At 42.1% G+C, this 14,686-nt stretch overlaps 1 protein-coding gene across 2 annotated transcripts in view; it reads left to right on the top strand.

Moving 5' to 3' along the window:
- Nucleotides 1–11,428: 11,428 nt before the first annotated feature.
- The window catches only part of HSD17B4 (hydroxysteroid 17-beta dehydrogenase 4), a 62,426-nt gene continuing 59,168 nt past the window's right edge, over nt 11,429–14,686 (top strand). The window contains exons 1-2 of one of the 2 annotated variants that reach the window (XM_059492452.1): nt 11,429–11,559; nt 14,359–14,412. In XM_059492452.1, coding sequence (XP_059348435.1) covers nt 11,499–11,559; nt 14,359–14,412 — 115 coding nt within the window. In that variant the 5' untranslated portion in view covers nt 11,429–11,498. Of the gene's footprint in view, nt 11,560–14,056; nt 14,091–14,358; nt 14,413–14,686 lie in introns of those variants that run through there. The other variant, XM_059492453.1, reaches the window with a different exon arrangement.

The following is a 14,686-nucleotide window of genomic DNA, read 5'->3' on the forward strand; positions in this document are numbered from 1 at the left end:
GAGAAATGTGTTCAAAATGTGAATCCATTCAATGGAAGCCACTGGTGTTCAGCAGAGAGAGAAGATTGATGTTCTACTTGTCTGGAAACAGCTGGGAACTGATGAAAGGACAGTACACTGGGATTTGCCAAGAACTAACTTATTAGATTGACATCTGAAGGAGTTTCATGTAAGATCTCTTCCCATGCTTTGCCTAAGCAGTAAGTATGCTGTCTTCTGTCCATCAGAAGTCATGTGTAGGGATGCAACATCATGGAGAAAAATCGCACAAATTGTAAAGAGTTTAGTTGCTGGTGTATTTATTTTATCTTCCTGCCTAGAAATACTAATTCTTCCTCCTAGAGTGAGAATAAAAAGGAACTGGACTTCTAGAAATTAAATCAGTTTTATTTACAAATCCTATTTTTAAACTGTGTCCTGATTCTCCCAAAATAGCCTAATTTATAACAAATGGTAACAGTCACTGAAAGGAGAAGACAGTACCTTGTTTAGAACCAGGTGTAGTACATGTGCATGCTGTGTAAAACACAGAAGATTATCTTTGGCCATGAACATGAATATTTTGATGCTGAAATTTGAATTTTCTCTGGAAAAAAAAAAACCTGCTTAAATAATCTTTGCACATTGATAATTAACACCTACTTACATGTATATGAGCCATGTACATTTTCAGTACCCAGCTGCACTGTCCGGCCATTTACTTGTTAGAAAAAGTGAAAATTGCCCATGGAGATTTGATTATAAGCATGAAAACTTGACAGCTAAGAGAACATATATTTAGCTCACATTTGAGTTACATTTTTCTGAGATGCTGTGACATTGGTTCTTGTCTGGCATTCATTTTGAATTACAAAAAAGTGAGTTCCATAGTGATGAAAGAAATCAATTGTGTTTGGTTTTCAAACACCTACCATGTTCTTCTGACATAGCACTCAAGCACATATACTTTTGCAGTTAAATTTTTTTTCCTGCAGCATACGTAAGTAGTAGCTTTAATTATGAAAATTCAGAAAGAAACTGACAGCATTTTTGCCTGTAGTACACTTGTATGAAGGCACTGACCCTCTAGCAGAAACTTGACATAGTCAAGATTTTAAAAAAGGTTACAGTCTCACTGTTTAATTATGGGTAGCATAATCCCATAATTTAGTATTGCAAAATTGATAATGCTGTGTTTTAATAGGGTAATAATTATTAATACATTAAAATCCAGTCACCATTTTACAACGGGCATTTAAATCTCAGTACTTCAGGTGATGCGTATTTTAATGTCTTTTCAACAGTTAGTTAATATGTAAAGCCTAATGCCATCAAAATACGTGTTGAAGTTCTGTAACTTAAAACTAATTTTATAGCTTTTTAGAGGCATTGAAAAAGTGCTAAGTCAGACCTTGGATACATTTTACAAGATGTAAACAAACACGATCTCATCCATGTAACGAAAACAAAATATGGGGAGGTTATCTGGGCGATTCTGTGTGGGCTTTTGGCTTTTGGCCACTCCTTAATTATGTTTGTGTGCACAGACAAACAAAAAGGCACAATTGGGTAAATGACAAGCCTTATTCTTGGCCTTGAGTTCTCTTGAGATCTCTTGTATCTCCATTTAGGAGGTACAGAGATCGTAAGGAATCTGGAAGCTTTCAGCAACTGATGTGGAGTGATTTGTGGTTTTGTTTTGTTTTTTTTTCCCAAATCATGTCTCTTCCAAAAAAAGATTCAACCCCACCCATAAATTCTTGTAAAACAATAGTGAGGAGATGGCCAATTGCTTTCTCATATCTCTCCCTAGTGAGATTACATTTTCCTGAGAAAACTGGGAACTGATTGTGATGATAGTTAGCTTCAGTAACTTTCTAGTTGTAATGGCTATAATATGACTATTTAAAGGTAAACTGGAATTCTGCATGTGGCTCTTCAAGGGACCAGAGGGGGTGCGCATTTTCAGGGGCTGGCAGAGAGGGATCTAGCCCCCTTCATTGCAGAGGGGACAGCGTTAAGAGTGGGATGGTAAGTTGTACATTGCATGGGCTTGGATGGTCTCTCTGCAATGAGTGTTGGCTGTGTGGTGATCGCCCACCACAGCTTTCCTTTGCCTTCTGCTGCCATTCTGAGCAGCTGACACTTCAAAGACAAGTCAACTCCTTCCCTACTGTTTTTACCCCAGGATTACATTACATGGTAATCTAAGGAGAAGAGTTGATGGGCTACGTTACCTGCTTTACTTAATGAAAAACCACAAATAAACATCACTTTCCTGATTTGTTGGGTTTTTTAATGGTGGGGGGAGGGTTGCATTGGCAATGTAGTTAGATCTCTGAAAGAATAATCTACATCTTGATTTAGCTGTTAGTAATGTTTTGGCTATAATCTATACCCTCATCAGTGTGATTTTCAGTACATGTACTTCTAAGCCCTGTTCTTTTCCCCAGAAGTGCTTTTGAACATATTACTTCATATACATGAGATGAAGACTCCTGTTTGCATAACCATTTGCAGAAAAACTTTGTTACAACTGCTTTTTATGGAGATCTGGGCAGGTCAGCCAACATTCATGGTTAAGTGGCAAACATCTGTGCTTTGGATAAAACAACTGTCAAAAGAGATTATAATTGTCCAGGAAAGTTCTGTAATATGCATTTCACATAAATGAAACATCTTTTGGGACGGGAAAGTTTCCTATTTTATCTTAAAATCAAATTGCTGTGCAAAGCTGTGACTATTACTCCGAAAGTTTAGACTTAGTAATGTAGTTATTTCCAGTTTGTGAAAAAAAAAGACACCAAAACCCAACAGAACAAGAAAACTCGCATTTGAAAGAAGTTTTGAAATAATTATCCATTTTACTATTTTAATCTTTTCATGCTGAATTTTGCATACTGCAAAATTGACATATTGCAGCTTTGTAATTCATATACAGTATTAAATATTATAGGTTAACGTGATTTTTTTTATGTCTATAAAAACAAAGGAATAATATCTCCATATGTCAAAAAGCTTTCTTTCACAATTACAATAGTGCTCAGTCTGTGTAACAAATCAAATTTTCTTAATGTTTAAACTACAAACTGCTGAAGTGACCTCGCTTTTCTTAGTACTCAGTTTTACTATTTAGAGTTCTGTTTTCCGATTTTAATGTTGAGATTTATGGGCAAGACACTCCTGAATCAATATCCACTTTTTCTTGTGAGCTTGGGAAATGCAAGTGCTGATATACATCTTATAACCATCTGTAAATTTCTACTTGCTAGCACAACACCAGTTTCTGGAGAAACATCCCTTACGGCATTTCTTTCTATTAGGGAGCAAATTGAAAAGAGGCGTCTTATAACTTTGGGATGTGCCATAATTACACAGTATCAAACAAAGAAGCAGGCTTTAATGATTAAGAATAATGTAATTAAGAAGGCACTTTGCTTGCCCAGCTTTCCCAAGCAATCAAAACTTATTTGCTATTTGTTGTTTTCCCCTGTGGGAAAGTCTTAGTATGGTAGGTGGAAAACAAAGGCAGAGCTTCCTACAGTTACTGTGATTTAGATTTAAATTATTTTTACATGTAAGGCCTTCCACTGTCTACTCTAAAAATCTTAACACTGAAGCTTTTCCTTGGCTTTATGACAAATTAATTCCTATTTCAGTTTGCATTATATATTTGAGTTTAAAATGTGCTTTTATTGTGCACATAAATATGAGCAGAAGCAAAACAGCAGCTGGCCTTGTGCCTCATATCATGCTTTCTAGATACCTTGGGGTTTTTTCATCAGATGTTTTGGTTTCTTAGTGGATATAATTCTGAAGGTTTTCATCAATTCAGGTCATTCTAAGAGAAAAATTGTTTGCTTTTCACACAGTTGTTCTCCAGTTTCTGCTGGCACCTCACAGCAACCTAATGCTCCTCATTTGCAAGACATTTGTGGGACATTTTGAAGTACATTTTTTCAGAATTCATTTATTGTTGATTTTTCTGTCCAAGCTGCAGCTAATAGTGGATCAAAAATATTATTACCTTTAAGTTGTGTAAGGGTTTTCTAATACAGGGAGTATGGTGGCATAGATGAAATAAATCAGCTCAAGTAGGGCCCACATACCACCAACCCTTCTTCTCTAGTGTGGGAATACAAATGCACTAGTTGTGCTCCATTATCAAATAGTGTTGAAAAACTACTTGGCTTTCTTGAGCAGGATTTACTATTTTATTTGGGGGATCTATTTCAGTAGCTGGGCTTGGCTAGGGTTCTGAGAAGAAAGTCCCCTGGCTGTTGATAGCCTAGAGTTAATTAAGGGTTTCTGTGACATGAAAGAATAGCCTTCCCCCATTCCAGAATCACTGACTTCACTGACTGGAATGGAGATACTGTGGTTTTTTGCTTTGTTCGTTAGAGGGTCGGTTTTATTTTTGTGTAGAGAGTCACAACTGTGTATGGTCTGCTAGGCCTACTAAGAGGTTGCAGAAATAAAAGAGACTGAGGCCAACTGGCTTATTACCCCACGAGGCTTTGAGCCAGAGGGGGAATAAGTGCATGGGTCCAGGGACATGACATGAGATCAGCTGTTCCTTGAGAACATGAGATCAAGAGAGCTGGTTCTATATCTCGAGAATCTTGATAATTCAGCAATGGCAAAATTATCTCATCCTTGGAACTAAAGTGAGTCTCTTTGCCCAACCAAAAAGCTGTCTCAGTTACAGGCTGCCTAACTTGATTTCAGTAGTATGGACACTCCCAAAGGTACATTTGCTGTGCCATCATATGAGAAACTATTAGGGAAATGTGGAAAGAAAAGCTCAGCACTTTTCTGGGAGGAAGGGCTGTGATGAGACAAAGATCTCATTAAGCTTGCTTTGCCATCCACACTGTGATAAGGACTGCTGCCTGCTGCAAGCACAGGCATTTGACTTTGTTTAAGTAAGACAATATATTTAATCCTACAGTTCCAGTATCCTATGACGCTGTAATCTATGGTTTACCCCAAAACTAGGACTGAGAGGCTTATGCTACAAAATATGGAAACAGGGAATGAGGCCCTTTAGAAAACAGCATCAAAGAAAACTAGTCTTTGCTATGCTTTGGAGCTGGGAGAACCTTGGGTGGGGTATTTTGACTTCCCACCTCATTTCTGATTAGAAGAGCAAGTGCTGAAGAGGAGTACAAGGTGTTTATGGTGTTAGCTAGTTGACTGTTCTCCGTCTTGTTTCTAGACAAAAAGCTGTTCCGTACTTCATGTATTCTTGACTAAAATTTTTCTTTACTTAAGTTGGGGAGGGATTCTTACCATGGAATACTGACTATTTAAACCTGTGGTGTTTTGCTTTCATCTGCATTCTTGGGATGGTTGAGATGGAAGCTGGCAGAGTGGGTATTTCTGAGACACAACTGGAACTCTGCTGGTAATCTAGGGGAAATGAATGTCTGTTGTGCACAGAGAAAACTTCTTTAAAACTGGAACTAAGAACTGTAAAATGTCCTTGGTGGTAGCTTGACAGGCCATTTTAGAAGGCACAGTTTAAAAGCAACTTACCTTTTGTAAGTTACCTTTTACAACACTTTGTGTTCATTAAAGGAGATGCCTGGATTTATTCTATGAAAAGAACCTCTTGGAATTTTTAGCTGTTCTAAATCTCAGTACGGCTGTTAATTACGGAAGCAAGTGGACCAAATCAGTTTTCTCAAGAAGCGTTTCAAGTGTTCCATCTATTCATTAAAGATTCAACTCATCTGCAGAATCTGTTTACTTGTAACTTTATAGTATTGCAAATATGCACCTGATTTCCACAGAATGTGACATATGGTTATTTGACAGTCTTTCTACTTCTTGTTTTAGTTCTTGTTTTTAGTCCTTGTGGGGTTTTACTGACTTTTTTTCTTTTTTTTTTAATTTATTTTTTTTCCCCCTTCAAGGGAACCAATTTAATGGATTTTTCATGAAGAATCATTTAGGATGAAATAGTGTGGTTGTGTTATGGGAGTAACACCATAACCTTTTGCTGGCACCTCCCTAGCTTGTCACCACAGGATGCATTTTCAAAGCTGTAGATGTGCACAAACAACTAGTTTCTGCTTCAAAAGTTTGATCTACTACTGTGTCACTTCATACCTGCTCAGCAGTCCACCGAGCCCTGACTGACCTAGGGCTTCGGTCTCCCTTGAATCCTAAGTCTCTGATGGATTCAAATGGAGAGCTTCCATAGAGCTCTGCTTGTACCCCCCGCTTGAATTTTCCACTTAATTGAGTGGTATGTGCAACAAATGCCAAAATTAATGTTTCTTGCCAAAACAGGGATATGAGACCTCCTGTGATGTGGGTTGTTGACAACAGCTATAAAAATGTTTGCATTTACATTTGCAGTTGGTGCATAAGAATGTGTGCACTGTTTACTACACAGTAGGCTACTTCTCAACATCTCATCAGGAAAGCTGCTTTTCAGGTTCTGAAGGTGACAAAGGGATTCAATGGCAAAAAATCCCTACTTACTAATTGCTGCAGGCTCACAGAAAAATAAAAGAAGAGAATGGAAACTAGAATGGAAATACATACTACTATATGCTGATATGCTGCAGATGAAAGGAATCAATAAATATTACATTGAAACTATGAAGAATTTCTCAGTTGGGGTTTCTAAGTAGTTTTATCTAAACACTTTTAGTAAGGGAGTAATTACTATGGTGAGCTGGGCCATGCAGTTGGTTTCTGTGAGATAAACATGTGACAGGCTCAGGGCCCGAGACCCATCAATGACCTCTCTGCACTGGCAACCCGAGAATGGCTGCAGAGAGGGGAAATGGGGAGAATGACCTGGCAAGGCATCTTTGGTCACAGCAAAAAAACCTCTGTTCAAAAACCCAGGGACTTTTAGAGCACTAAGGCTATTGGGAGGCACCATCTGTTGGAGGCTGTACTTTTGCAGTATTCAGTGAAAAGCGCTACAGTTTTTAATATGGATTCAGTATCTAGTTCCCGGTCATGGCAAGAAATATCTTCCCCTTCAGTCATGTTTGTAGAGAAGTGTTTGTTCCCAGTGAATAGGCCTCTGCAAATCTCCACAAGCAAAACCATTTAGCTAGCAAATAAAGAACTTGAAAATTATAATCTAAAAAGATCTTTTAGCAATGTTTAAAAATCCAGAGTAAAAGCAAGTCAGTCAATGTTTTTTATTCCCCCTGTATAAAAGTTTCCAAGGTGCTCACCATTCTCCAGACACAGACAGTAGAAACCATTCCCAATGGGATTATGACTACCACAGTACCCACAACTGTGGGAACCCCTTGTGCAAGCCTGTAGTTTACAAAAGACTTGTAAAAGAAAAAGACCCAAACCAAATTATCTAACCTATTAGCCAAAAGATGTTAGCACATACACCAAATTTGCTTCAGTGCACTGCACGAAAATTTACTCTTAATGGAAAGAACTTACCTGCTCTAGGCATTGAAGCATAACAGGAAAGAAACATCATCACATTCAATATTACAAGGTGCTGAGTGGGGGTTTTGGCAATTTTTTCCTAGTGAAAAATGTCTGAAATGTCAGTATAAATGTTAATGATAAATATATGCTAGCTCACACTGCTCACTATGAGACAAAATAAAGCAATTTTGGTCCTCCTTTTTGAACTGACTTATTTTGTTAAACCCTGGCTGGCTGTGTTTGGAATGTGGATATCCTGCTATTATTCTCATTCACTATGGCTCAATCACTGAAAACTCACTATGGCACCAGATCTTGGTTTGTGGCTTGACACCTACTCTGCTCATGTTTCCATCTACCATCACTTCAGTTTGGTAAGCACAGCAGTCCCATCATACCCTTTTCAGACTGATACAGATATTTTCTGATAGCTGTATGACTGCTGGAACAAAGCTCTTCTGACTACTAAAGGAACCCATCAAACACCTTTCCATCCAGAATGGTTCCTTGTATTTTGCATCTTTTAAATACAGACAAATTTAACTTTAAAAACATAAAATACAGAAGTGATGTACTGTCTCTCCAGTGCACTTTATTTTGTGGTCTGCAGGAAAAAACACCATTCTGTTGAGCAAACTCTTAATTGTGTCGAAGTGTGACCCCTCCCTTGATTCTAATCCCATTCTAAGCACAAAAATAAGGTAGCTGTAAAAGTTCCTGACTTGTTAACAAGGTCTGTTTATTTGGTATCTAAGCAACAAATTCTGCTGTAGAAGTACCTCAGGGACTGATTTTATTTGAGCCATGCAACCACGAACTTCTAGGCAAATTCAAGAGTAAGTCCCATTCTTGAATAGCCCATCATCTGTAAAAATACAGGAGATGGAAGACTATGGAATGTGAAAGACTAGAGCTGAAATGGCTTCAAGATCATGAAAGATTTGGTGGTGGACAGAATCATCACTGAAAATGCACCTGGCTCTCTTAGGCCTTGTTTGTAGAAGTGCTCACAGATCTGAGCTGCTCTAGATTAATACAGTTACATAGGGTATTATGCAAATAAAATTGGTACTGAAAGGATGACCACTCAGTCCTTGTGGGTTTTTCCAGTCTTTACTAGATGGTGCTCTCACAGCATCCTGGAGACTTCCCTTCCTTTTCCCAGGTGGGAGCCCAATCCCACACTGCGGCAACAATAAAAAAAAACGTTGAGTGATGAGGCTGAACCAAAGCTCACAGATGTTAAGGGCTCAATCTGTTACTTCCTCAGGAAAGGCAATCGCAATCTGACTCACTTGTCTGCCCTCCTCCCCCCCAGGAAAGAGCCTCCTCCTGCTGCCAGGCACAGCGCAGCCAAACCACAATCAGCGATGTTCTCTCTGCAAAACACACCCAGCTGCACCGGGCCACTCACTGCTGGGCAATTCGCTCCTCTACCGAGCTGCACTCAAACTTTAATTAGTTGTAAGGGTATTTAGTGCTGCGACAGAAAAAAACCACCTCCAGTGCAATGGGTTGTTTCTGCGCACAGTCAAGAATTTTTCCCTACACTTAAACCTTGTGATTGATTGTAGATTATTTATCTGATGCAGTTTCCCTTGGCCGCCTTCAGAAATGGTTTTGTCCCCTGTCCTTTCCAGTAGTTTCCCCGTGGGCGGTACCATGCATGTGGGCACTTGGGGCCGCCTAACCGTAGCACGGGCTCACTCTAGTGCCCACAGCGTAAGTTGCAGTTGAAGCTTTCAAAGCCCCGCAAGCCGAACTGTGTCATAAAATCATAGACCACTAGTCTCTGTTCCTGCTGTTTCTAAAGGAGTGAATGCTGCAGATTATTAGAGGTCAGAAATTATAATTTATTCTATTTTGGAAGTCTCCAAATAGCTGTCACTCAGGAAGCTATCACCTTTCTTTAATACAGACAGTAAGGCATTTACAGTCAAGAAGATAACCAGGCAGCAAAACCATTTTTTCTTTCTATTTGCTCCAGAAATAATCCAAAGTTTACAAGAAAGGTTAATTATGAATTAGTTTATCTGTGCAGAGGGAATATGTAGATGATTTCCTGAAAAAAATAATTCTGTGCATTCCTTACAATCCTCTGTTTCCTGTGCAGGCCCTAGATTTAAGCATTGGCCCTATGAAATGCCAGAATAATTACATTCTGAATAACACTGTCTCATACAACATCTGCAATAACATAGTGATTAAGTGTGTATATTCATACTTAACCCACTGTCTGGTTCAAGTAAACACAACACACTCTGCTACTCTTTGTGCCTCACTCCGTTCTCCTTCGCTTCACATGGGGTCACTCCCACAGGCTGCAGCTCTTCAAGACCTGCTCCAGCATGAGTCCCTCCCACAGCATGCATTCCTTCAGGAACAGGCTGCTCCAGTCCCCCACGGGATCCCAAGTCCTGCCAGCAAACCTGTTCCAGTGTGAACCTCCATAGGGTGTCTTCTCTACGGCCTCCACGGAATCTGGAGCTGTCACTGCTTCTTCACGGGCCTGGGTGTCTGCAGGGCTGCTTCTCCCTCAGCTTCTCCACTCTTCCACAACTGCTGCAAAACGCCTTTTATATTTTCTTAGACATGTTCCCAGAGGCACCACCGGCACCCTTTCTGAGGGTTTGAGCCATGCCTGATGGTGAGCCCTTTGGATCCCATGGGAATGCTGTGCTGGGCCTGGGACTGCCTGCAGGCCCCAGGTGCTGCACCCAGGCGCTGCCCTCCGCACACGGGCAGCCAAAATCCGTGGGGCAAAGAAAGGGCGCTGTATTGCACTTTTACTGCTCAACAGAGTTCCCAGGCCTCTGGGAAAGCAATGTTTCCACTGGGAAATTGCAGATAGAGGGAGAGAAAAATTGCACACCATGGACAATATTACAATAAAAGAAGTAATTGTAGATTAGCTTTAAACGGAGGCAGGATGATTTACACCAGCGTAGCCTCACAATCCAGCAAGGATCTGGCAATCTGGCCCAGCAATGGCCTCGCTGGGCACATGGACAGGACAGGACAGCTCGCTCCCTCCCATCCTTCACAGCAGCCAGCCTGGGAAAGCAGGGCCAGGCAGGGCTGATCCTGGGCCCTACTGCCTCCATCCTGAGCCCCTCCTTGCCCTCTGCATCCCTTCCTTACCCTTCTCATCCCTTCCTCTCCCCTTGTCTTCTCCATCTCCTTCCCTCCTCTCTGTTCCCCATCCCTTCCCCACCCATCCCTCTCCCTTCCTTTCCCTTTATTCTTCCACATCCCTGCCTTTCGCCTCCCCCAACCCTTCCTCTCCTCTCCTCTCCTCTCCTCTCCTCTCCTCTCCTCTCCTCTCCTCTCCTCTCCTCTCCTCTCCTCTCCTCTCCTCTCCTCTCCTCTCCTCTCCTCTCCTCTCCTCTCCTCTCCTCTCCTCTCCTCTCCTCTCCTCTCCTCTCCTCTCCTCTCTTCCCCATCCCTTCCTTTTGCACGGAAAATCACACTATGAAAAGCCATTGTCCATAAAGGAGACAGAAGAGTCCTGCAACTTTATTCAAATAAAGGGGTAGAGTGCACTGGGGCACACACCTGCGGGATTTAATGCCTCGACCCTTGTCTATTTCAGGAGTCAAGCTGTCTGGCTCTGCAACAAACCTGCAGCTTGAAGTTAATAGCGACATTAAGACCGATTTCAAAGACATTAACACCCATACTTCTGTGCATCGAATTGTTTCTAAAGCCATTAGCACACATCTTCCCTATCATCTCCCCCTGCCCATCCCCTCCCCATCTCATCCTCTCCCCATCTCTTCCTCTCTCTCCTTTCCCTCCCTCTCGTCATCTCATCCCATCATATCCCTTCTCTTCTGCTCAACCCTTCCTCGCCGCTCCTTCCCCTTTCCTTCCTAAGCCCTCATTCCCGCCCCTCCATTCCCCGCCCCTTCCTTTCCCCTCCCCGTCCTTTCCCCTTCCCATCGCACACTACAGTTCCCAGCGGGCTGCGGTGCTGGCGCATGCGCGGTTGGGCGCACCTCCCCGCCCCGTGTTGTCCCTCCTGCGGGCGGGCCGGGGCCGGGCACTGGGGTCGGGGCCGGGCAGTGGAGTCGGGTGGCGCCGAGCGGAGCGGAGCGATGGCAGCGGCGGGGCTGAGGTTCGACGGGCGGGTGGTGCTGGTGACAGGCGCCGGAGGAGGTGAGCGCCGGCCGGGGTTTCCGCCCCCACGGGAGACGGCAGAACTGCTCGGGGGAAGCCCGGGCGGTGCGGGCTCCGCGGAGCCGCCGCTGCTGCCCGCGGCCCCGGCAGGTGTCCCGGGGACAGCCGGTCCTGCTTCGGGGGAAAAAGCGTATTGTTTCCTCAGAGGGCAGAAGCGGGGCTGTAGGGGAGGTGCTGGCCGTGCCAAGGCTGTGCAGGGGTCAGGGCCGTGCCTCCTGCTGCCGTCCGAGGCCGGCCCGGCGCTGCCCACGCTGGGAACCCCTCCGAACATGGGGCTTTTCTGCTGTTTGAACACACGCGGGGAGCAGCGCCGCTGCACCCCTCTCAGCAGTGGATGTCCTCCTCCAAGCGCTGTCCTGGTACCCTAATTCCTTCCCCCTGAGCCTTGGACGTAGCGTCGGAGGCATGTGAGCCGTGTGGCTTGGCACGGTTGTGCTGCAGCAGCGCTCTCCCTGCGCCGTCGGGGCTGCTGACGGCAGCGGCCCACCCGCTGCCGCCTGCCCGGCCCGCTGCTCCCGGGAGCCGGCCTGGGGCAGCGGGGAGCGGCCGGGGAGAGACCGCTGCCAGCAGCGGGGCTGGCCTGCGCTCTTGGTGGTCTGCGGGCTTGAGCCCTCCGGGAAACGTGGAATGCTTGGTTTTGCCAGGAAGTGTTTTTGTATTTGTTGTTATGGCGTGGGGTGGGTTGGTTGGTTGGGTTTTTCTGTTATTTGTTTCTTCCCCCTTTGATTGTTTTTTTTTTTTTTTTTTTTTAATTCTCTGTGTCCACGCTTTGGCCTTTGCCTACTCTGGTGGTTGAGCAAAAGTACGGGCTGTCAGTGTGGATGAATGACAGGCAAAGTTTGTGTTTGTGATGAGCTCTTTAAGAAACTTGTTTAGCCATACTCTGAAAAGGTTCTGCCCTCCCTCCCCACGGTAGAGTTTTGCTCTCATTTTGTGGTGCTGCACGTTTCCAGCGGAGTCGTTTTGGGGTCCTAGATTAAGTGATGTCTTGTGAAGAAGTACTTTTGGAAAGCACTGAACAGTCCATGTACATCACCTGAAAGTGACCAACCTGATAATAATTGAGACCACGTTTTTTAATGTTGCTTCTTTGCTTGTACCACATCTATGTTTGTGGCCTTTTCCCTATATAGTAAGTTTCACTGAAGAACAGGTTAAGATCTTGCATAATAGCAAAACAAGGTCACTGTGGCAGTAATAAAGCTTCTAAAAAGTATTGCATTGAGTAAAGTTTCATGTCATAAGTGTGTGTACAGTGACCCTTGTACTAATAGGGTTAGGCTGAAAATGGTTTGTTAATAGAGAAAATTCCTCTTGTAAGTTTTATTTCACAACAGCTTTTCAGTAAGTGTTGATTAAATTTAAGCCAAGATTAAGGGAGAACCTGTTATTTACAGATTAGTTCTCATTTTGCTTTTATTTAATTTACATCACTGTAGTTAGATTGCATTACTAATAGCATTGTTTTTCAGCTGGATGCTGGTGAACAGATCAGAGCTGGGAATTTATTTAGACATCTGAATCACTAGTTTGTGTCAAAGTCGTACCTGTTTTCACATACGCACATATCTGAAAAGTGTTTGTTTTCACTTTGAGGAGATCCTCTGTGAATTGCTGTGTTGGACATTGTTTAGTCAACCTATCTTGTTTTTTTTCAAGGTTAGTTTTGATTCTCAAATGTTCAATCTTTGCTTAGCAGTTGAGAAGACAAGCTCATATAGCATGGCCTGAGTTTTGTGCACTTCTCCGTGGCTTTTCAAAACAAAACAAAAAAAGGTTTTCTTGGACTTGGGTTGTATGAGCAGTTGGGTGTATATGCACCTCACATGTGAAACTCTTGGCTGCAGAGGCCTAAGGGAGTCTTAAGGAAATTTTCAACTTATTGCTGTGAAATTAGTGTGCTTCAAAACAGTATATACAATTCTTATTTTTCCCCAACCTTTTTTTTTTTTTTGAGAAGTGGCTTTGAATGTCCAAGTGAGGTGCAAAGAGATACTGTTTGGATTCTGAGGAACTTTCTTTTGACTGATGATTTTTTGATCATTTCAATCTCCATTTTTTTTTAATGAATAAAAAAAGGATCAGTGCCATTAAGCCCAACAACTTTTGATTGCTACAGTGGATAGTATATCTGTAAATGATTTATTGCAATGAATGCAAAATACAACTAGAATCTAAGCCAGAGTGAAGGTTCAAGACCCTTGCTTTTGTTTGTAGTGCAGAAATTACAGTCTTCTCTTAGGACAGGCAAACTATGTGTCTGTTTGGTTATCTGAGGTATTAGGCATTCCTTTGTATCCCAATGATTTTGTCAGTATATCTTCAGTCACAGTTAAATTTTGTTCAGTTTCTTTTTCAATTTTTAACTTTAACTAGGAAAGTATCTTATTCACTTAGTGCGTAATTAATTAACTTTAAACATCCCCTTTAAAGTGTATTTTTCTATCACAAGCACAAACTCGGCAGCAAACAGCTTTCCCAGATGCTTTGGCTGAATCCAGTAACGAAGAGTAAGTGTGGTTTGTTTGGGTTTTTTTTTTTTTTGCTTGACTGGAAGTTCTACTTATTGTTTATCTGTTTGTTTACTTTTGTATTTTATTCTTATAAAAGACTTTGAGCTCCTGGGCGAAATAAGGTTTTACTTTGAACCTGCAAGGTATTTGTTTTGAATTGGTGCATTTTTCTTGATGTGATTCATTTTTTGTAGCTTTTGTCTGAATTGTGATTGAGGAAACAAATTCACTCTTGTTTTTAACTTTCTCTTTTTTTTAAAATTAGGTTTGGGCAGAGCATATGCTCTGGCTTTTGCTGAAAGAGGAGCTTCAGTAGTTGGTAAGTTTTATCTTAACTAACTTGATCTAGGCAGTAACCTTTGCCTTTTCAGATAGCTTGCATTCGACAGTCCATGCCCTTTTTGACAGTAACCTTTGTTATTTAATGGTTTTCTGTCTTATCTTTTGCTGTTTAATTTTGCCTCTAAGCTTTATTTTCTTATGAAACAAGTTGCCCAAGTTTGTCCAAGAGCTTACCTTTGCTGGAAAGCCAGTTTGAGTTAGATCATTTCTTAGATTTAACTTCCAATTATGCATACAACTTTTTACTGCAA

This window comes from Ammospiza nelsoni, chromosome Z (genome assembly GCF_027579445.1).
Source record: "Ammospiza nelsoni isolate bAmmNel1 chromosome Z, bAmmNel1.pri, whole genome shotgun sequence".
NCBI lineage: Eukaryota > Metazoa > Chordata > Aves > Passeriformes > Passerellidae > Ammospiza > Ammospiza nelsoni.